At 41.8% G+C, this 23,312-nt stretch overlaps 1 protein-coding gene across 5 annotated transcripts in view; it reads left to right on the top strand.

Annotated features, from left to right (window-relative positions):
- Window positions 1-22,761, top strand: part of CNR1 (cannabinoid receptor 1) — a 29,596-nt gene extending 6,835 nt beyond the window's left edge. For 4 of the 5 annotated variants that reach the window (XM_043890423.1, XM_043890424.1, XM_043890421.1 and 1 more), the window contains exon 2: window positions 17,197-22,761. In XM_043890423.1, the coding sequence (XP_043746358.1) occupies window positions 17,260-18,678 (1,419 nt within the window). In that variant the 5' untranslated portion in view covers window positions 17,197-17,259 and the 3' untranslated portion in view covers window positions 18,679-22,761. Of the gene's footprint in view, window positions 1-1,824; window positions 1,946-17,196 lie in introns of those variants that run through there. The other variant, XM_043890422.1, reaches the window with a different exon arrangement.
- Window positions 22,762-23,312: the final 551 nt, after the last annotated feature.

Consider the following 23,312-nt stretch of genomic DNA (forward strand, 5'->3'; position numbering starts at 1 on the left):
TTCTTGTATCATTTGTTTATCCATTCTTTAGGCCGTGTATTTACAGGAGATAATTGGAGTCAATATGAGTTCTGTAAATTGAGTTAAAAGGAGTCTGACCTTTAAATTGGTGATAAATTCCAGTACGCTTAAAAAAAATGAAAGCAAATTTCCACTTTCACATATAGACATTTGAATAGGAAATTTTATAACCTTGATTTCTGTTGGTCTTTCCTGGTGACTCAGATAGTAAAGAATCACCTGCAGTGCAGGAGACCCCCGGGTTCGATCCCTGGGTCAGAAAGATCCCCTGGAGGAGGGCATAGCAACCCACTCCAGTGTTCTTGCCTGGAGAATTCCTTGGACAGAGGAGCCTGGTGGGCTAGAGTCGGTGGGGTCGCAAAGAGTCAGACACAACTGAGCGACTAACGCTAACTCACTCTGTTGGTCAGGCGGCTAAAAAAGGTGTTTTTAATATAGCAAGTGAACCGATATCATAGGTGATATGCCTTTGTCACTCTTGTTTGCTTCTAACTCAGTTATATTTAAATCAACTTGATTTATTCCTTTGTAAGGGAAGTTTTTTTAATACCACTGTGATCTGTGTATTTTGGTTTATTCCAGCATTACTTCTTAAATGGACCATATTTTCAACTCATTTCAATGCATGGCTACCAGAATTTCCAAATGTTGTCTCTAGCTTTGTACAAGTTGTGGGGAACAAGTGATATGCACATGAAGAAAAATGAAAAAAGACTTGAAAAAGTTAAACAATTTAACTCATAACCAAAGTAAGGAAATGATTGCCCAAAGAATTCTGTATTTTTGCCTATGTGGGAATATGACTTTAGAAAATATATGACTCCTTTTGAAAATTAGATCTAAGTTCATACACATCAGAAAAGGGGGAAATCTTTGAATGATTTTAGTCCTCGGCTGAGGAAACTAATTATGAGTAATCTATGATCCATTTTTATTGATGAAATAATTATAGAGGAAACAGTCTGCCCAGAGTCATATATTTAAGTGCTTGGGGATATATTTCCATGTATTTATAACTTGTAGGTATTTTTGAAAGATCTCTGCCAGCTATAAGCAGTGCAAATTGCATAATTACCGGGGTAGTTCTGTAAGATAATTTGCAATAGATTTGCATTGGTTGGGCCTACTGCAAAATTTCCATTTTAGTTTGCCATTTTCTGGGTTCATCTCCTGTGATACATTATTTTATGGTTTGGGGGAAAAGAAGAGAAAACAGAAATGTTTCCAGCTTAAAAAGAAAATAAGCTGGAGTGTTACTTTTATTTTTTCCTGTTCTTTTATGCTCAGTAATCGTGAGTTCCTTCACAATGGTGTTGAAAGACATGGTTAGTGGTCCTATCAAACTTTGCCTAGGCTTTGTAAATAGAATTAAGAAAAAATGGCATGCAGTTTTTAATTTATGTCTGCAGCTGGGTAAGTACATGTTATGTCTTGAAGCCACTTTTCTTTGCTGGACAAAAGATCTAGCAAATAAGTTTCCTGAAAAAGTGCAGAGAAGCTTGGAGACTGAAAATCCTTGAGAGGTTCTTCACTCCTTACCCTCATTTTCAGGCTAGACTACATTGTTCTATTTCAATCAAATAGAAAAAGCTTGATTTTAAAGATCTTCTGTGGGAGATTATTTTATATTATTTTATGCTTCCTTTGCAATCCATTTCAGTGATCTTAAAACCTATACTCATAGAATATTCTTTCTTCCTATCTAACCTCGATACTTCTTAAAGGTTAGTTTTATTTTCCTCCGTCATCTGGTCTTTTTCACAGGTCTCCATCTTCTTTAACAATGGTTCTAAAACCTCAGAGTGTCTTAGACTCTCCTGGAGGCCTTGAGAAGACACAGAAGTGCCTCAACTCAGAAACACAGAGTTCTTGATTCTGTAGGTCTGACGTTGGACCTGAGACTACGCTTCTCCCTAGTTCCCAGGTGACGCTGATGCTGCTGGCTGAAGAGCATCCCTTCAGAGCCATTGACCTATAAAATTGTTTCCCAGGTTGCTCAGTGGGAAAGAATCTGCCTGCCCATGTAGGAGATGAGGGAGACCCTGGGTCGGGAAGATATCCTGGACGAGGAAATGGTAGCCCACTCCAGTATTCTTGCTTAGAAAATCCCATGGGCAGAGGAGCCTAGAGGGCTACAGTCCACAGGGTAGCAAAGAGTCAGACACGACTGAGTGAGCTCACAAGTACAACCTATAAAATAACTAACTAGGTGTGCACTCCCAAACCACACGGGATTTATCAGACTGTTCTTCAAGAGGTATGCTGAGATGTCCAGCCTGTGCTCAACCATCTTATTTCCTAGTTCTTTATCTTCATGTCATTTTTCTCAATGTTTTTAGTTCCTCAACTCTGTTCAAAATCATATAGCTGTATCACACAAACCTTAATTCAAAATCAAACTCTGAAATAAGTATAATAGAACTACTTCATGGTTTCAGTGGCATGAAAATTCTGACCTTGCATACAATTTGTTACATTTCCAAAACATATTTTTACATCATTATTGAAACCAAGTTCTTCTAGTTCTATTTGTACATTATAATTTGCATCTTAAAAGCATATTTTTTTCTGCTTATATCATGTATTGTTCGTACACACTGAAACTTTTTTTTATTAAAGTAGGTAATTTTCAACTAAAGCAGGTGATATGTAAGTACCTAGTTTTTAAAATCACATTTAAATGGAACCCTGAACTTAACAATAAAAATGTTTAAAATTATTCCAGCAAGAAAATGATAGGAAGGAAATTGAGTTGTTTAGAAAGCTACTGTATCCTTGATTTGTATGAGTATTTGAACAGATACTAACTTCTCTTGTGAAATATTCCATTTTAGCTTCTGTAAGAATAGAAAATAATTTTCCATTCTTTTTCATCACAGAGTTATGACCTGTGTTGGTGATTTCATAATTGAAAATTGGAAAGCCAAATGTTTCATAAAATAGAAATGAGTTGAGTTTGTTATTAGAATTGATTTTGGGCTCCCAAGATACTCCCTTCTTACTTTTAGCATCTCTTGGCATAAACATGTCATTTGTTTTCAGTATAACTACTTTCCTTTACTCATTCTTAATTACTTTCTTGAGGCAGAATTCCAAATACTCACAATTAACATTTATCAATATGTTAAATTTTCTCCATGCCCTTTTGCCTCAGAAAAATAATCAAAAATTTTGTTTTTGTAGGCAATAGTAATAACCCATTTTAACCCTCTCTAACATGTTTTCTTATTTATGTTTAAATTAATTCAATTGTAAAACGCATAAAATGTTGTAGCAGGAGAAGTTGCTCAACCAAAGCAAGAACTATATCCACTGAACAGAGTAACAAATTGATTCCTGAGGGCTTATAAAAGCCACTCCATCTAGTGGTTGAATTTTCACATAACTTCTCTTGACAAGTTGTTTTGAAAACACACTTGCACATGGAGAAACCACTTGGGAAAAATCAGTGCATAATAGTATGCATTTGAGGAAAGGAAAATGTCCATTATAATCATAGTTTTATGTATTGTCTTTAAAGGTCTATCAACAGTGTATAATTAGAATTCATTCACAGTTGTGCATCTCACAAAAATCTCCTTATATATCGTTTTTATGTGGCCAAACATTGAGGTTCATAATACACGAGGCTGAACAAGGATCAGAATAAAAAGTAAATACCTGATCTTTGTCCAGAACTTCTGCTTGCCATCAATATAATTTCTGTTTGAAACTGAGATCAAAGATCCTGGGATAAACAGTTGTTGATGTCTTCCATGTAACTTTTACATCTGGGCAGTTCTTTTCAGATGGATGTTTGTATAACCAAGGCTCAGGTTTACTTCCCTGATGATCAACGGACTTTACGCCAAAGAAAACTAGCCACAGTTAAAAGTCATTCTGCTGGGATAGCCCTGCTCTATTGCCAACATTGATTTAGTAAGCAAACATTCTAAATGCTTGTTTACTAAATGGCGGGCAGAGGGCCAGGCAGAGAACATTCAAGACCATATACTCCAAGTCCCTACCCTGCTCTCAAGGTGTTCATGATCTGTAGGGTTTCGACACAAGAAAGACTGCTCTAGAATGACTCAGCATCGCCTGTCATCTCTTCAGGGAGAAGACTTCAGAGCACGTGTAGGAAGGGCTTTTACCCCCGTCAGCACTGTTTGATGATGAAGTACCATCTGCCTGTTACACGTACTCACATCCTGCTCACTCCTGTCTTCTGTGTGAGGGGAAGGGCAGAGGAATGGACTTTATTTGAAAGGTTTGTTGGAAGGGAGAACTGTTTCCCTTGTTTCCTTGACCCACATCCATTATCTAGGTGTGATACATGGATATATAATATCTGCAGTGTTCAGCAGGATTCCCAGGTGGCACTAGTGGGAAAGAACCCGCCGGCCAAGGCAGGAGACTTTAAGAGATCAGGTTCGATCCCTGGGTCGGGAAGATCCCCTGAAGGAGGGCATGGCAACCCACTCCAGTATTCTTGCCTGGAGAATCCCATGGACAGGGAAGGCTGGCGGGCTTTGATTCATAGGGTTGCAAAGAGTTGGACACAGCTGAAGTGACTGAGTGTGCACACAAACAGTGTCTAGCACAGAGCACATGCCCAACACAGACCTTACACAGAGCGTGTGAAGGGCCTGTGACTTTGTATCCATCTGCACCTTACATTTAACCCAGCTCTGCCTGTGCCTTTGAGTGCCAGGAGTCAGTCACGGGCTCTCCGTTTCTGGAGTCCTTCTGAGGATTTCTTCTGCCTGGATTCCAGGCAAGATTTTAAGAACTCAGCACAGAAAGGCAGTCTCTCTCTGGGCCTAAGAAAACCACTCTGCTCCCAGTGGAAAGTGGGGTGACTTCCACTGAGTCCAAATATCTCTGTTTGAGCAATGGCTGTTTCAAGCTTTTGTCAACTGACAACCATCGTGTCTCGTTCAGGCATGAAGAAAGTGCCCTCCCCATTCCTTGCAGGTGTTGTGGAAACTGTCCTCACTGCTCACGGTCCTTGTAATTGATGACTGAAGGAAAAAAGGGTCTGTATAAGTTTTTTCTTAAATAATGGCAAAGACAAGTTAGATTTTATTCATTACTTGCTAATAGCCACTGCAAATGAAGTGCTAATCCAGGGCTGAGATTTATAGCTTATAGTTAACTGTTATACTTTGTCCCTAAAACCTGTGGGATAAGGATGATTTGCAAGTGCTCTGGGCAACCTTTTTTTACTGTCAGCAGATCTTTCTTTCTGATTTTAGTTGTTCATTTTGTAAAATTATTAAGTACGGTATTTATTACCTCCTTTCTCAAAGTTAGTTCTTTCCTTTGCCTTACAAATGGAAAGGAGAATGTCTTTTAAAATGGTTTCTGGACCTCAAAGTTGAGAGCGGAGGTGTTGACTTAGGCAGTCCTGGGTTGAACTTCGAACTCCCCGCTTTCTGGTAGGAAACCCTGGGCAACAGCATTTCACTTCTCTAAGCCACTGTTTTCTCATATGTAGAATGGGAATTGTAATAATACCTAATTTATGTGGATATTACACAAGAATAGTGCATAGCCTTAGCATGATGCCTGGCACATAATGTTTCTGCTTGAAAAATATTTGGGAATTGGAATTTTCACTGTCATGCATTTAATCACCCAAGTCACCCAATCACTTTGAGATTTGAGCCTGGGGAAGCAAGACTTGATTTTTAGTTGGACTTCTTTTGTCTGTTAATGGACTAACAAAGAGAAGATACTTGTTTTGTTGTTGAAAGATGAGTGAATAAACCAAAAGGTGTGTTGCTCCATTAGATAACATGTTGCACATTTTAAGTTATTGCTGTCCTTGACAATGACCTGTAAAGATAACCTGCCTGCTGGGTTCTGCATATTGCTTTTGGCCTATATTGATCAAATCTCATATGCCAGATAAAGACAGTCTTGTGGAGTATTTTGTATATGGACCATGGCTTCTATTAAATCAAAGAGCTGCAGATTCTATTTTGAGGGATGGCTGCTTCCATTATGCTCTTCACAGCTTTTGTAGAAAAGGGATCTCCCCCACCCCCAACCAGGCACCTCTCCCTCCACAAATGCAAAGGCGGTTGGTAGGAGGAAGCATCACAATTCCAGAGCAAAAGCAAATGATCAATGGAATTGGTTATAGCAGTCAGCAAGTCTAAGGAATCGGTTCATTTGTATCATTAATTTGCTTTTGTGATAGGCTTTCCTTCTAGCATTGTCACCTCATAGTGCTTAATTTGATGTTGTTTAAAGGCATCATTTCTTGAGCCCTAAAATTCTTTATGTTTTAATAAGACTTCAAAAGTTAAATAAGTAGGCATATATAAGGTTAAATTTGAACTGAAATGTAGCCTTATAAATATCCTAATGCTATTTAGTTCATATTAATAGATATTTTTTATGAAAAATCTAACTCATATTGTTAGTAAGAATAGACCAGAGAAAAGGGTGCATTTAATAACTTCTGCTGTATATTACAAAATACAAGAAAAGCTAAAGCTTTCAGAACCAACTGAGCATTACCAGCATAATGGAATTTTCTTTTATATTAATATATGAGAAAGAGAACATTAACACAAGGAAGAAGAATTGGGTATTTTTGCCTGAATCATCAGGATAATTAAGTCAATCTTTGACTTTGCTGTGGAAGATGATGCAATAAGTAACCAAAGTACTTTAATAATTCCAAAGCTCAACTGGTTGGGCAAGAGTGAGAAAAGACTCAATTGCCCATTCAGCTGTAACAGAAACATCATTCATCTAGTTGTGATGTTGGCACATGAGATCTGCCGTGTATATGAAGGACATGCCTTAGACATAATGCAGTTAAAATTTTCCCTGCTAACTTTAGAGAAATACATGAGCAAGTTATTTTTCTTGATCAAATTAAGATAAACCAGACTTGTTCCCAGAAATGAATGTAACATAACAAATATATCCACTGGCACCTTCCTTCTCTTGAAACATTCACAATGCTTTTTTATGAGGTTAGCCAAGCAGATGAAGAATTGGCCTAGAGCTCCTATATTTGATATCCTGAATGCCTATCGGTCTAGACACGATGAACTTGGCATTGTTTCCTTAAAGCATTTGCAAACGTAGAATCTAGAAAAGGAGCCTAGTGGGCTGATGCAGTCTGTAACTACAGTGGGAGCAGCAGTGTTTCTGATGCTTTTAGAGGATTTTCTGCCTTCCTGGATATGACATCATGCAGGCATCTAATACTGTATAGTGCCTTCCCACCCCACCCCCGCCAAGATGCTGCAAGGATTTTGACTCCGGAATCAACAGTGACAAATATCTAAATTACTTAAGTATCATTCTAAAACAAAGAAGGTCCTCAGTGGGGCAATAAGATTAAAATACTCTGTTATTAAATTATACTGATACAGAAAAGACTATTTGAAGTCTTGTTTTAAAGACTTACTTCATGCTCATCCTAAGCAGAACATGGATATTTTATACCCTTGATGGTTATAGAAACAAAAATATGGACTCTGAATAGACTTTAAAAAAAATTCCATGCTGCTAAACCCATGAAAATTTCTTGATGATACTATAGGCTGATGGTTGATATATAAGTTTGGAGATGGTGGATGGAGAAGTGGGTGTGCATAGAGATGGAAAAAAAGAACAGGTGATATTATTCTAAAAAGTTGAAATTTTTTAAAAATAATAAGATTCAATGTATTAAAATATTTTTATTATTGTTATTATGAAGGACTTTCCAGATGGCTCAGTGGTAAAGAATCCACCTGCCAATGCAGGAGATGCTGGAGACACAAGTTCGATCCCTGGATCCAGAAGATCCCCTGGAGGAGGAAATGGCAACCCACTCCAGTATTCCTGCCTGGAGAATCCCGTGGACAGGGGAGCTGGTGGGCTACAGTCCGTAGGGTCACAAAGAGTTGGACACGACTGAGCAACTGCACATGCATGCATAAAGGCGTGACAGCCTAAATTAGAGTATGTTGCTTATTTTTTAAAAAAGCAAAATTCTAGGAAAATCACCTTAAATGTCATTCAGTCATTCTTTTAGTATAATAGTAATAAAAACCAACTGCTTATTTAATAGGTGCATCTACGCATCTTGCTGAAAATTTGCAATTATGATTTTCCCAGTAGCAAACAAAAGCAAAATTAATGGCAGCTGCATCCCCCACAAAGCCTAAGCTATATTACTAATGAACTCTCAAAGAACACTCTCATTGCAAAAAAATAATCAGGTGGAAATTACTGTAATAATCCAAATGTAGAAATAAAGGAAAAGAATTACCGAAAACGCAGAGAACAGTCTTCCTGCCACGATGCCATTAACTGTTAAAATAGCCTGAGCACAGTGGTGTTTTGACATCACTGAGATTCTTGAACTGCACAAAATCCATGTATATTTTAAATTGCATTCTTTAATTATAAAGTTGGCTTACATTGGACAGAAATTACTCTATATTTCATAACCATGCCATGCCCTGCCTCTGATTTTAACAAGCTAGTTTGTTTTCATGAAAGTGCTTGGTCACATTAAAATGGGAAATTGTGATCACATATATGATGATCTTAATATAGAGTAAATCACAGGCGTGCATGTTTTGCATTATTGAAATAAGGTCCATGATTCTTTGTCTTTACTGAGAAAGCATTATAGCTCTTCCAAACGCTAACATTTTCATCCTTGAGGACATGCCAGTAGGCAGATTTACCTAGATGGGCTGGGATAGGAAAGACTGATTTAGTAGGAGGTAGTCTTAATTACTGCTGGCAAAATGCCTTAATTGGTGCTTGTAAGAGGCTGGAAGACTTGAATATACTATAAAATGCAAAATGGCTTTATCCTAGTTATTGTTCTTCCTTAAAAAAGAGTATAAAGTCCAAAGGCAGAAACTCTGGAGTCTGAGAAACATAGGTTCAGCTACAAATTCTTCACACCTGGACAGTTTATTTAAAACATAAGGGCCTCCATTTCCTTATATGCAAAATAGGATTATAAATAAGCACCTGATAGAGTTGTTATGACAATTTAGTGATAGAATATATGCAAAGTCTCTCAAATGCCTGGAGTATCATAGAAATTCAGTAAAGCTTCTGCCTCTCTCACCCATGTGTGTATCTTTTATTTGCTTCATGCTTTAAGTGCTGAGAGGAAAATAAAAATGGAATAAGCAGCCTATGAGCTAATTAAGCCAATGAATTATCTGGAAGTATAATTAATAATATATGGCAAAGAGTCATTATACTAAGTAATGATAACAATAATTAATATTTATTACAGGCTTAAATTTTGTGCCAGGCACTATGTTAAATACTTTACATGTGTATTTTCTTTCATTTAATTTTTAGAACAATTCTATGATTCCTCCACTTTCCTCTTCCGCTTCTTTCTTCCCATTTTACAGATGAGATAATGAGCCTTAGAAGGATTAACTACTTAACCAAATATAGCTCTGATACTAATCTTGGTTTACTAACTCCTAATTCAATGTTCTCTTCATTACTAGTGCTTTGATTAGTTGGAATCAGTGGGGGAAAGCACGCAGATGGTAGGTTAGGGAGATGATATATCATAACGATTAAAAGCAACTCCAGACCTGTGATATCCAATATGATAGCCACTAGCCACATGCAGCTATTAAGCACTTGAAGTATGGTTAGTTCCAAGTGTGTTAGTCACTCAGTAGTGTCCAACTCTTTGTGATCCCATGGACTGTAGCCCACCAGGCTCCTCTGTCCATGGAATTCTTAAGACAAGAATACTGGAGTGGGCTGCCATTTCCTTCAACAGAGGATCTTCCAGACCCAGAAATGGAACCCGCATCTCCTGCATTGCAGGCAGATTCTTTACTGTCTGAACCACCAGAGAAGTCCAAAGCTTCTTATTTAATGTGAGATCCACATGTTGAAAGAAAATATTTTGGATGCGTTGGGTTAAATAAAATATACTGTTAGAATTAATTTCACATTTTACCTTTTTCTTTTTACCCTTGATCAGTTCAGTTCAGTTCGGTCACTTAGTCATGCCTGACTCTTTGCAACCCCGTGGACTGCAGCACACCAGGCCTCCCTGTCCATCACCAATTCCCAGGGCTTACCCAAACCCATGTCCATCGAGTCAGTGATGCCATCCAACCAGCTCATCCTCTGTCGTCCCCTTCTCCTCCTGCCCTCAATCTTTCACAGCATCAGGGTCTTTTCCAGTGAGTCAGATCTGCGCATCAGGTGGCCAAAGCATTGGAGTTTCAGCTTCAGCATCAGTCCTTCCAATGAACACCCAGGACTGATCTCCTTTAGGATGGACTGGTTGGATCTCCTTGCAGTCTAAGGGATTCTCAAGTGTCTTCTCCAACACCACAGTTCAAAAGCATCAATTCTTTGATGCTCAGCCTTGTTTATAGTCCAACTCACATCCATACATGATCACTGGAAAAACCATAACCTTGACTAGACGGACCTTTGTTGGCAAAGTAACGTCTCTGCTTTTTAATATTCTGTCTAGGTTGATCATAACTTTCCTTCCAAGGAGTAAGCGTCTTTTAAGTTCATGGCTGCAATCACCATCTGCAGTGATTTTGGAGCCCAGAAAAATAAAGTCAGCCACTGTTTCCACTGTTTCCCATCTATTTGCCATGAAGTGATGGGACCAGATGCCATGATCTTAGTTTGCTGAATGTTGAGCTTTAAGCCAACTTTTCACTCTCCTCGGGTGCTCAAGGCAGCTGCTAAATGAGGAGGGAGGTTTTGTGTACTGCTGTGGAATTGTCTTCACGTACACTTTTAAAATCAACATGCAAAACACTGTATGTAGTGTTGGTTAAAAGGAAAATAAGGAGGGAATAAATGTATATGTATTTGCTTGACTATGCTTGGAATACCTCTGGAAGGAGTACCAAGAAGTATCTTGTCTCTAACGAAGAAAACTGGTTGATTGGAACATTGGAAAGCGAGAGGTTAGGCTGATTCTTTGCTGTATATCCCTTTGTACATTTTGAATTATATGAGTGGAATGTGTACATAAAAATAATCAGAATTTCAAAGAAATTAGTTTTTAATTAGGCAATGTGAAGGGAGAATTAGTTACTTTAGAGAAGATGACTTATCGGATGGAGGTCTTGGACTGGCCCCAAGAAATGCTGGGCTCAAGCTTTGGTATTCAGGCCAAGTGTCCATTGAATTTATTACCTTTCTCTCTTCTAATTTTAAGAAAAGGCAAATATATATATTTTAAATCACGGCTTTCATGCATCAGTAAAATTCAACTGCCACCATGTTAGTTTTGTGGGAGGATTTCTAAGGGAGCCCAGCTTCCCCATCCCCCTCCTTCACCTGCCATCATGTTGTCAAGCTGGTGAGTCACATAAAAAAATAAAAGACACCAGTCCTGTGTTTGGAAAGCACATTCTAGTTATGGAAATAAATATGTAAACTCATGAGAGGATGGTGTAGTACAGTCTATAATAGAAGGGGAAATTGGGAGAACTACTTCTGCATGGAGGGAAGGGCAGGTCAAGGAGGTCTCAGAAAGATAAGCTAACAGAGACCTTGGAAATGAGTATTTCAGACAGAGGGAAGGGTGGGAGGAAAGGAGGAAGGTGTGCAGGGTGATTCAAGGGGTAGGGGCCATCTCCTAGGCCAGTGCGCTGTGTGTTTTAAGTACGGGGGGAGGGGAGTTGAGAAGCAAAACCGAGATTTGAGGATGTGCCAGGGCCATTAACGGCTCTCACAGATTATAGCATTCTTCTCTGTCCCTCCTGTTATATAAACACTTTCATACTTGAGTGGAGTTGTTCAGCAAATGTAAATTTGCACAAAGAGCAAAGTTGACTCAAAAGTTGTGGCCCAGTGGTGGGCGCATGTAGGGCGTTTTCTGGAAGATCTGGGGCTGTGAGAAAGGACATGATGGGCAGATGGCTGAACCGGGAGCCTGAGGACACTTGGGAGTGAGCAGCGGGGGCCAGGCTAAGACGGGAGCTCCGGAGAGACCTGAAGAGCGGAATCAGGAAGCGGTGGGCAGCCACTGTGGCTGTTGGACTACAGTCTTTATTTCTGCACCCTGTGTAGCCTCCACAGCTAGCCTGCCTCCCGGGGGCCCTTGATCGGGCTTTACCGGATTCTCGGTGCCCACGGGGCGCCCTGTGCGGTCCGCGCCCTCGGGCTCCTGCCTCTGGTCACGCCGTTCCCAGCCCCTCTGCCGGTGCGGGAGGGAGTACAGAGCCAGCTCAGAAAAGGAGCTCGCTCTAAGTTCCTGCGTAATGCCAGAGTTTAACCGCGGGGGATTCAGGGCCGTTGGTCCAGTGGTGTCTCCATCCTGCCAGCACAGGTCACACTGGGGTCATGCAAAGGGCCACAGGACCGGGAAGGGGTGAAGGGAGCCCTCCTGACTTACCTGTCATACTGACTTTGTTCACCATCTGATGAAACATTGCTGATATTCTTGCCAACTACTGTCTAGCCAAAGCTTCCCATGTATATTTAGGCTAGGTAATCATTACATGGGGCTTCCCTTGTGGCTCAGAGGGTAAAGAATCTGCCTGCAATGCGAGGGACCCGGGTTAGATCCCTGCATCAGGAAGATCCCCTGGAGAAGGAAATGGCAACCCACTCTAGTATTCTTGCCTGAAAAATCCCACGGACAGAGGAGCCTGGTGGGCTACAGTTCACGGGGTCTCAAAGAGTCAGACACAATGAAACAGCTAACACAGTCATTACACAGGCAGCTTTCATTTAAAATATCAAAGTCATGGTAAGTCGCCTCAGTCAGATCTAACTCTTTGTAACCCTACGAACTGCAGCCCCTTAGGCTCCTCTGTCCACGGGATTCTGCAAGCGAGAAAACTGGAATGGGTTGCCGTGCCCTCCTCCAGGGGATCTTCCCAAGCCAGGGATCGAACCTTGAGTCTCTTATGTCTCCCGCGTTGGCAGGCGAGTTCTTTACTACTAGCGCTAACTGGGAAGCTGTAAAATATCAACAACCTCATCTAAATAGAACATTTTTCTAGCACAAATGGATTGGGTAGCAATTTAGGTAAGATACCTTGATTCAAGCTACATGCTTTATTCCCATCATGATTGGGAGAATCTGTCCCTCACCTTTTCCTCTTTTGAAATATGTATATTCAATCAACCAACATATATAGGGTCCCCTTCTATACGGTAGGCATTACACTACATGCTGTGGGTAAACACTAAGATAAAATTCCTTCCCTCAGTGAGCTTACTGTCTATTGGAGGGGCCAAACAGGTGCAAACACAGAGAAATGTTAGACTATTAAGTAAATGCTGTGACAGAACTCTATTTGAATATTCTAGGAGCCCCAGAGTGGGTACTTCCTCTAATCATGGAGCTATAGGAGGTGGTGACATCAAATTGCAGGAAAAGACTTGACCAGATGGAGGAAGGGAACGGATGTTTGCTCAGAGGAGTATGAAAAGCGGTGGAAACTAACGCACCGAGTTGAAAAGCAGTGGACTTGCTGTGTTCATGGAGCCGGATTGTCTGGTGCAAGTGGCAAGTCCAGGAGTGATGAGAGGAGGGTTGAAGAGACAGGCAGGGGTTTGATGACCTTGGGAAAGAAGCCTTTTACTAGACTTTGTCCTGTGGGTAATCGGGATGGTGGTGGAGACCTTTCCTGCTCAGGGGGAAGAGAAGCTGCAGAACTCTGGGCGCAGGGAGTCAGAGTCGGATCTGAACGGCGCTCAGCTGGGCCTACCCAGAAGGCAGAGAGAAGAGCCGTGTCGGATGGTCTGGAGAGCATGAGCCTGAAAGGGAGACCTTGTGAATGAATTTGAACTTGGTCTTTAGGGCAAAGAGATTGAAACAGGGGAGTAGCATAATCAACTACCTATTTTGTGAAGATCCCCACAGCAGCTATTTGGGAAGTGGTCCAAAGGGGATCGGTCCAGAGAAAGGCAGGAAAACCAGCTGTGAGTATGGTGCTCAGGTTCTGGTGAGCTGTGACGGTGGCCTGGACGTAGAATTGGCAGGATGTGGGGAGCTGGGCCACATTTAGCACATTGTGCCTATTCCCAGTTACTCAACAAACAGTGAGAAGCATTTCAGGACACTTACAGTGGTCATTAAAATGGTTTTCTGTGCCTCCGTGTCCTGTCTACACCCGCATTAATTCTACTTACTCTTGGTGTAGACACCCTCTTTTGGGGGAAGACGCCTTCAACCCCTGGATTGCCGCTCCCACAGCATCATGTGTGGCCTTGACCGTCCCTAGCATCATGCTTCCTCACACTTGCAGGGCCAGCTGCCCGTCTCCTCTGCTGAACTTCATGCAGTCACGGGCTCTTCCTGGGTGCTGTTCTGTTCCCAGGGCCTCATACCGTCCCTGGCACGTAGCGGGTGCTCCATGATTTGTTGGATGAATGAATAAACGAATTATTAGTTCAGATACAGGTGGGATCTCTGTATTTTACTAGAAGATTCAGAATTTTTTTCAATAGGGGAACAATTTTATTATTTAATTTTAAACATTTTTACATTTTATTGGCATGTAGTTGCTTTACAATGGTATGTTAGTTTCTACTGTGTAGCAAAGTGAATTACACACACATCTATTATATATATATATATATATATATATATTTATTTATTTATATACATATTTTCTCCCCCCCTAACTTTTTGGATTTCCTTCAGCATTTTAATTGGATCCAAGCTAATGACTATCTTTCCCCCTCCTCAATGTTGTATTATATATTTGGGAACAAAAAGAAGACAATTAGTAAGTAAAATATTGACTTTCGTGATTTTTAAAATGATTACAGATATCACTTTGTGTTTCTAATGTTGGTTGTTGGTTTCAGTCACGTCTGACTCTTACAACCCCGTGGACTGTAGCCTGCCAGGCTCCTCTGTCCATGGGGTTCTCCAGGCAGGAATCCTGGAGTGGGTTGCCATTTCCTTCTCCAGAGGATCTCCCTGACCCAGGAATTGAACCCAGGTCTCCTGCATTGCAGGCAGATTCTTTACCAACTGAGCTACGAATAGTTCTTCTTTGTGTTGAGGCCATTAGCATTGAACATTATGTTTGTTTCAGGAGTGCGACGTCATTCTTTAACTCTCTCACCTGTCTTGATGTGGCCCTTTTACGGTTTGTTGTGAAGTGCCAGTCAGCTGGTTTTCAAGTCTTTTTCAGAGGGAATTGTTCCATTTGTAGCTGTAGACTCGGTGGCCCTGTGGTAGGAGGAGCGTTCAAGAGCTTTCTACACTGCCATCTTGGACCACCCTCAGTATTTTCTTTTTAACATTTTTGTTATTGTGGTAAAAGTCACATAATATAAGACATACTCCTTCACCCATACTTAACTGTGCAGTTCAGGGCACTGAGGAGATTCGCATTGTTGTGCAACGCTCACCATCATCTCCCAAACTCTTCACCTTCCTAAACTGAAATTCTGTCCCCATTTAAAACCAGCTCCCCATGCCCGCTTCCCACTCACTGATCCGTGGCATCTACCAATGGACTTTCTAGCTCTATGAATTTGACTCTTCTAGGCACCTCATATAGGCAAAATCAGACAGTATTTGTGTGCACTTGCTGTATATCGTGGACTGCCCTCACTATCTCAAATAATTTTTATAAGCTAAAGAGCTTAAAAGCCACATTTTAAACAAATATTTATAAATGGTAGAACCAATCCTCTGACCATTTGTTTTGAAACAGAACCAAACTGCCCAGCTGAGAACTGAAGAGCCCTGAAAATTGACCCTTCCTCTCAGCCATCCTTATTTCCAGCGTCACCCACGTAGGAAGCTTTGGACGATCAAGCCTGTCTCCATCCTCCAGGGTGCGCTGGGGTCACCCCACCCCTGGTGGCGGTCACCCTCTGGAGGCACAGTGTCGTGAGCTTCAGCGCAAGTTTGCCCTTCATCACGGTTTTCTTGGCTGGTGTAGACATTCTAGGCATTCCCCTCAGGTGCAGTTCAAATGTCTTCTCTGGGTGAGGAAACTTGCCCGATGGAGTCAGAGCCAGCGCCTGGGTCTTCTTCCTGTGGTTCGCAGCCGTGTCTGTCTCTGCCTTTACACTCGACACGTAGGCCACCCAACTCAATCCCTGACCCCACACTCTTGTTCTTCAATTGTCTTATATGCTTGGTCTTACCTGTATGACGCGGCAGTCAAGTCTCCAAGAGCAGAGCTTGTGTGACGTGTGGTTGCTCCCCCACACCAGGATCACAACACTGTGTGTGTGAGAGAAAGTAGAGGCCAGGTGGCACACACGCCCTGACACAGCTGAAATGCAACCACACCCCAGATACGCTGCCTTCACTTGACAGCCGGGCCCTGGGGGCCACACCGTACTCACATGGTGACCCAAGTCTGGAGAGCTTACAAAGTGAGAGAAATGGGTGTGTTGGGTCTGCCCTCTACCTCATCAACTTTGGACAGCTCTTCTTGTTTTTCTTTTTAGATTTTAATTATGTGTTTATTTTTATTATTGTATGTTTTTCTGTACATTAAGCAAGTGCATGGCTTTATTTTTATTTAATTTTTTTCACGGAGCAGTGATCTTGTGGAAACTCAGCTCCCCAACCAGGGGTCGAACTGGCACCCTTGTCCGTGAAAGCATGGGGTCCTAACTGATGGGTCACCAAGGGATTCTCTGGGCAGCTTTTCTTTAACTAACGACCTGACTCGTTTTGTTGACTGAATTGGATCAAGGATTTTACCTATGTTTGAGACAGGAATGAAATAACATGAAGGTACACAGTTGGGATGTTGACAATCGTTTGCAGGGATTTTTTGTTGGTGGTGGTTGTGCGGCCGCTCAGTCATGTCCGACTCTGTGATCCCATGGACTGCAGCGCACCAGGCTTCCCTGTCCTTCACTGTCTCCCAGGGAGTGTGCTCAAACTAATGTCTGTTGAGTCAGTAATGACATCCAGCCATCTCATCCTCTGTCACCCCCTTCTGCTCCTGCCCTCAATCTTCCCCAGCATCAGCTGATGGTGTGTTTTAATTCTCCCAGTTCAATCTTCCCCAACATCAGTTGATGGTGTGTTTTAATTCTCCCAGTTCCATGATTGGGTAAAGATTTTACCTATGTTTAGAGACAGGAATAAAATAACACGAGGGTACGTTGTTGGGAAGCTTGCAGTCGTTCGGGGGGATTTTTTTGTGGTTGGTCTGTTTTAATTCTCCCGGTTCTCTCACCGTTCAGCTTATCTGTTTTCCCTCCCATCAGGGTCCCCGGCTGCGGGGCTCTTTCTCAGTCATCGTGCGTGTGGCCTGACTGAAGACGGAGGGGATGAAGTCCATCCTCGACGGCCTGGCAGATACCACCTTCCGAACCATCACCACAGACCTCCTGTACGTGGGTGCCAATGACATTCAGTACGAAGACATCAAAAGCGACATGGCATCTAAATTAGGGTACTTCCCGCAGAAGTTTCCTCTGACTTCCTTCAGGGGGAGTCCCTTCCCGGAAAAGATGACTGCGGGGGGCAGCCCTCAGCTGGTCCCCGCAGACCAGGCGAACCTCACCGAGTTTTACAACAAGTCCCTGTCCTCCTACAAGGAGAATGAGGAGAACATCCAGTGCGGGGAGAACTTCATGGACATGGAGTGCTTCATGATCCTGAACCCCAGCCAGCAGCTGGCCATCGCTGTGCTGTCCCTCACGCTGGGCACCTTCACGGTCCTGGAGAACCTGCTGGTGCTCTGCGTTATCCTCCACTCGCGAAGCCTGCGCTGCCGGCCGTCTTACCACTTCATCGGCAGCCTGGCGGTGGCCGACCTCCTGGGGAGCGTCATCTTCGTCTACAGCTTCGTGGACTTCCACGTGTTCCACCGCAAAGACAGCCCCAATGTGTTTCTGTTCAAACTGGGGGGGGTCACGGCCTCGTTCACGGCCTCGGTGGGCAGCCTGTTCCTCACGGCCATCGACAGGTACATATCGATCCACAGGCCCCTGGCCTACAAGAGGATCGTCACGCGGCCCAAGGCCGTGGTGGCGTTTTGCCTGATGTGGACCATCGCGATTGTGATCGCTGTGCTGCCTCTGCTCGGCTGGAACTGCAAGAAGCTGCAATCCGTGTGCTCAGACATTTTCCCGCTCATCGACGAGACCTACCTGATGTTCTGGATCGGGGTCACCAGCGTGCTGTTGCTGTTCATCGTGTATGCCTACATGTACATCCTCTGGAAGGCGCACAGCCACGCCGTCCGCATGATCCAGCGTGGTACCCAGAAGAGCATCATCATCCACACGTCGGAGGATGGCAAGGTGCAGGTGACTCGGCCCGACCAAGCCCGCATGGACATTCGGCTGGCCAAGACCCTGGTCCTCATCCTGGTGGTTTTGATCATCTGCTGGGGCCCGCTGCTCGCCATCATGGTATACGATGTCTTTGGGAAGATGAACAAGCTCATTAAGACGGTGTTTGCGTTCTGCAGCATGCTCTGCCTGCTGAATTCCACAGTGAACCCCATCATCTACGCTCTGCGGAGCAAGGACCTGAGACATGCTTTCCGGAGCATGTTCCCCTCCTGCGAAGGCACCGCACAGCCTCTTGATAACAGCATGGGGGACTCAGACTGCCTGCACAAACACGCCAACAATGCAGCCAGCGTCCACAGGGCCGCGGAGAGCTGCATCAAGAGCACAGTCAAGATCGCCAAGGTGACCATGTCTGTGTCCACGGACACGTCTGCCGAGGCTCTGTGAGCCAGACACTTCCCTGGCTGCGCAGAAAAAAAAAAATTTCTCTCTCTTTTTTTTAAAGCTCAAAACCCAGAAGTGTCTGTCCTCTCATCGGTTATATTTTTTTAAGTTGACCACGCTCAGTGGAAAGGTGATTGTCACCATGATCAGTTATCAGTTCTCTAACGTTTCTAAAGTGTAGGTCCTCAGACTCAGTTCTCTGGAGGTTTACAGGGAAGAGAGCCTGTGGCTTCAGGGACTGGAAGGTCCATGCAGAGTCTCAATGAAATAAGAGAGACACTTTCGGCTACACAGTTGAAAGCCCAAGTACCCATAGAAAAAGGCCATTAAATGAGTGATGCCTTTGTAATCACAACTTTTATTATAACGTGAAATGTACTTGTCCAGAAATACCAGAGATACTTCTGATATCTGAGAGATCTCCATTTTTACAACAGTTTTAGGACTAAAGTAGAGCTATTCTGTGACATGAAGTGTGTCCTGTGAGATGTGTATCAGTGTTTACTATGTGTTATTTATATTTGTCTAGTTCAGCAAAACTGCGAGGTGGGCTTCTATGAGACCAATGGAACCTAAGCAGTGGATATACACCAATGAGACCACTTTTTACAGCATTATTGCCCATGATCTAACTTTAGAAACCTTAATATTTTTTCAAAAATCTCTATTAAAATTTGACATTGAAATAACCATAAAGTTTTATTTTTCTGTTAATCCAACAAGAAGACTTTCAAGACTGTCCAAAGTCTTGAGCAGAACTCATTGACACTTAAAATTTTCTTAGTCCTGCATTTTCCTACGAGGACTCGCATCATCTCCTGGACTCTTAACTGTTCTGCCGGGTGATGGATTACAGGCAGAACCAAAGAGAGATGACTTATTGACTTCTGGCTGCCGTCACCGACTTTCTTTAGTCTTTAGCGCTCACTGGACCTCTTAAGACAGCATGTGTCGATCTTAATGTAAGTTGTTAGCACTGTGCAGTTGCTGTTTACTTGAACAGTACTGCACCCTTATATTCCAGGTTTAAGTAGATTTCATGCCTGGGTGGCCAAACAACAGTCTTCATTTTTTCTTAATTGAAAAGAAGTATTGTCTGGATCAGTAAAATTCTACTGTATGTGTGACTATAAATGTGTGTGTGTGTGTGACTCTACCCTGTAACCGTTCTGGTAAAATGTCTTAAAGTGATAACCTGTGACCACGCGTACGCTGTTCCCCTGGCTGCGCTCTCGCACACGAATTCAGTTTCTAAAATCGAGTTCTTCCGGAAATCTTGTTGATAAAAAACACTGGCCATCAACCTTCAGAACCCTACCCCTTTGAAACTGGATCCAGTGTTACTAAACTGACCCTTAGATGTTTCATAAGACCAGTGTTCAGCAAGGAATCATTGATCATGAACACTCAAGTCACTGTCTGTATGGTGTTCACAGCAGGAAATGAAAGTGTTTTTGTCTCTGATCACCTGATGTTGATCAAGTCCGTGGAGATGTAAGTCATTATAAGGGAAGTGGTTCTAAAAGAAAGAAGAAAGCCCAGTAGTGACACAGTTTAGTTGTGTGTGTAGGCAGCGAGATCCCAGTGTAAGTAGCTCTATACCTTGCTCACCGGAATGAGACTACCAGGTCTGGCTCATGGGGTAAGAAGGCCCATCAGACAGCGAGGGAGACAGGACAGGGCAGTGAGGAGCTGACACCCTTGCGCTGGAGGCCTGGACGTCATGTGGTCGCCTCTGTGCTTCAAGCAGATGCCCTTGGTGCCAACCCGGCACCTGGCTTTGCCTGTATAGGTTTGGGCTGAGGAAGCGGCTCTCCTCTGCTCCTGGTCAGCCAGAGGTGCTAAGGCATAAAGATGAACGTGGCTTGCTTTCTTCTTACGCTCCAGTTTCATCCTCAGTGGTGCCATGGGTGCTCTGAATTAGGCCCTTTCACAGTAAACATTGATAGTGCTTAAGAAGCCATTCGACTCTGACAAATTTTGCATGCAGACCACCTTTTCCCTAAATGGATAAAACGTAGCTTTTGCATAGCCTGCATAGGCCTGCATAGCCTGATGTAAAGTGGAGGGCTAGCCGATCTGGTGATTGCTCGCTGTGTGGTACCCAAGCAGCCTGATGGGGCAATGTTGTTGCTTGCAGTATAAGGCTGAATATGGCTTGCGGACTGTAAAAGCTGAGATGCTTTTAATCGTCTGTACAGCTTGCCTGCTGGTTCCTTCACTTTACCTCTCTGTCATATGCAGATGAGAGCTCAGGGTGCTAGAGGATTAATAAGATCTCTTTAGAAGGACAAAAGATTATTTATGAAAAAACTCACCAGGGTTTCTAGTTTCCATTGAAGAATTTGCCACTCTTTAGTCCCAAATTACCCTGAAGATGAATCCACATATCTCTGAGCTCACCGGGCAATGCCAATGCTCTTTTCACAGCTACGAAGACCTGGTGAAGATGAAATTGTTGTTATTGGTAGAAAAATTTCAGGATTCATTTTTGAAACTGTATTTGTGTGTATGCAAAGTAGATTTTATAGTGTGTTGTGCTTACAAGATCTTAATCATATATAATCAATTAAGGGACAATGGGGCTGACAGCACTAAACTTGGTGCTTATTGATATTCTAAGAAATATCTGTGAAATATCATCCTGTATGTGTTATGCCACCTTCATTTTAAAACATTTAAATGAGTTTGATTCACTCTGACACTTTTAATATCATTTCCTAACCCAAGTGACTCAAATGTTCTCCCCAAGGAATATACTTATTAGAATTATTATTCATTAGTATCATTCATTAATTAGTCTCTTAATGAGATCCATTGATTTAAATATAATTTAGATTTCAGTATGTTTTATAAGGTCTAGCTTCAGAGTTATCTTCTCTCCTCTGAGGCTGACGTATGAGTCCTGACCATGCATTTCACCATCATATATGTCTTCAGAAAGGGCCAGATTGCCAACCTGCCTGGTTTCTTCAGAGTAATGATGAATCTTTCAATCCCGGACTCACAGTTTCATTTAGAAAAAGAGGGCTGTCTGTAAGAACCCCTACTTTTCCATTACATAGGAAATGAGTGTAAAAGAAACATGGATCTGGACGAAGCTACACGCATATGCCTACACTTAAGATGATCCCCAAGATTGTCTGTCACTTTGAGTCCAAGTGGCATTAAGTAGAACGGAATTGTGGCTGCCTAAACCCTGCAGGGGACAGGCCCAACCTCCAGGCGAGAATTAGAGCCTTGATGGGTAGCATTCTAGTTACTGTCCTGTTGATTAATTTCTGCCATCTTATGTCTGTAAAAGAGACCACCAATATCATGTGCAAAATTAGATTTCTCACAATCTAACTGTATATTTGTATGATATTTTAAAATCTCCTAAATGCTGGGCAATGGTTATTAACAATTGTCTTGCACTGGCCTTCTGATGAAACGGTAACAATGCCTACTGTAATATAGACAAAACCTTTTGTCTACTGATTTGGGCTGAATGTATGTAAATAGGTTTTCAAAAAGTCAGATGTTTAAGCAGGGGCCTACAAATCAGTAATTTTCAGATAGGAGAGTTTCTTTACACTGTTGTGGCATCTTGAAAACTATCTTCTCATCAACTTAGTGTACTAGGCCTGCTGGGGGTGATCGGCGTCCCCAGGGAAGGAAACCTTTTCTTGTAATAATATGAATCAAGATGCCAGATGATCTGGATTCTTATTTCCTATGTTTCAAGTGGAAAACATAGCTCTTTATTGTCTGTAAATCAAACATGATTACTTTTCCTCTTAGAGAAATACTGTATTGTTAGATGTTTGTTGAGCTGGTAACATCCTTGCAACCGCTGCAATATCTTTGTTAGTAATAAAACTTTGTACACAAGTATTAGTAAGATTGTTATTCAATGTAGCTTCAGTCATTAAATTACTATAGTGAAGTAGTACTTCTGTAATATTTACAATGTATTAAGCCCACACTATATTTTATTTCAGTGGTGTAATTAAACTGTTATTTATTCAAAGAGGAAACATCCCATCATGTCTGTTGTCCAAAGTTACCTGGAATCAAATAAAAATCCTAGATTATCACAAAGAATACACAGTGTCTTTGAATTCTGCCTTATTTCACTGTCTAATGTCAAAACACTTGAGGTTTAAGTTCTGAAAGATTGATTTGTTCCTCAAAAGCAATGAAGACTTTATTTGAGAAATGAGAACAGATTATATTAATATATTCATTTTCAACAAAGAAAAAATGCAAAAAACATCATTTACATAATAAAAGAAAAAGCCTGCCATACCTTTTAAAATCATTATTTAATTAAAGAGTTTAATGATTTTGCACTAAGTTAAAGCAAATGTACTACTCATAATCTATAAATTAAATTTGAACTTCATATATTTAGTAAAATATATAAATCTAAAGAATTTATAACCTCATATATCCTGAACCATGCGAAAAGATAACTACTTTTCAGCTTAACTTATTTATAAAAGCATATTTTTTTTGAACAGTAGGAGAAAATAGAAAATTTTATAATGAAGTAAAAAAGCATTACAATGAAGTTTATACATTATTACTGTCTGAAATAAAGTATGTTTGCAGTCAATTTTGAAAGAAGTTTTTAAATTTTTCAAATGATAAAT

Source organism: Cervus elaphus, chromosome 28, assembly GCF_910594005.1.
Source record: "Cervus elaphus chromosome 28, mCerEla1.1, whole genome shotgun sequence".
Taxonomy (NCBI): domain Eukaryota; kingdom Metazoa; phylum Chordata; class Mammalia; order Artiodactyla; family Cervidae; genus Cervus; species Cervus elaphus.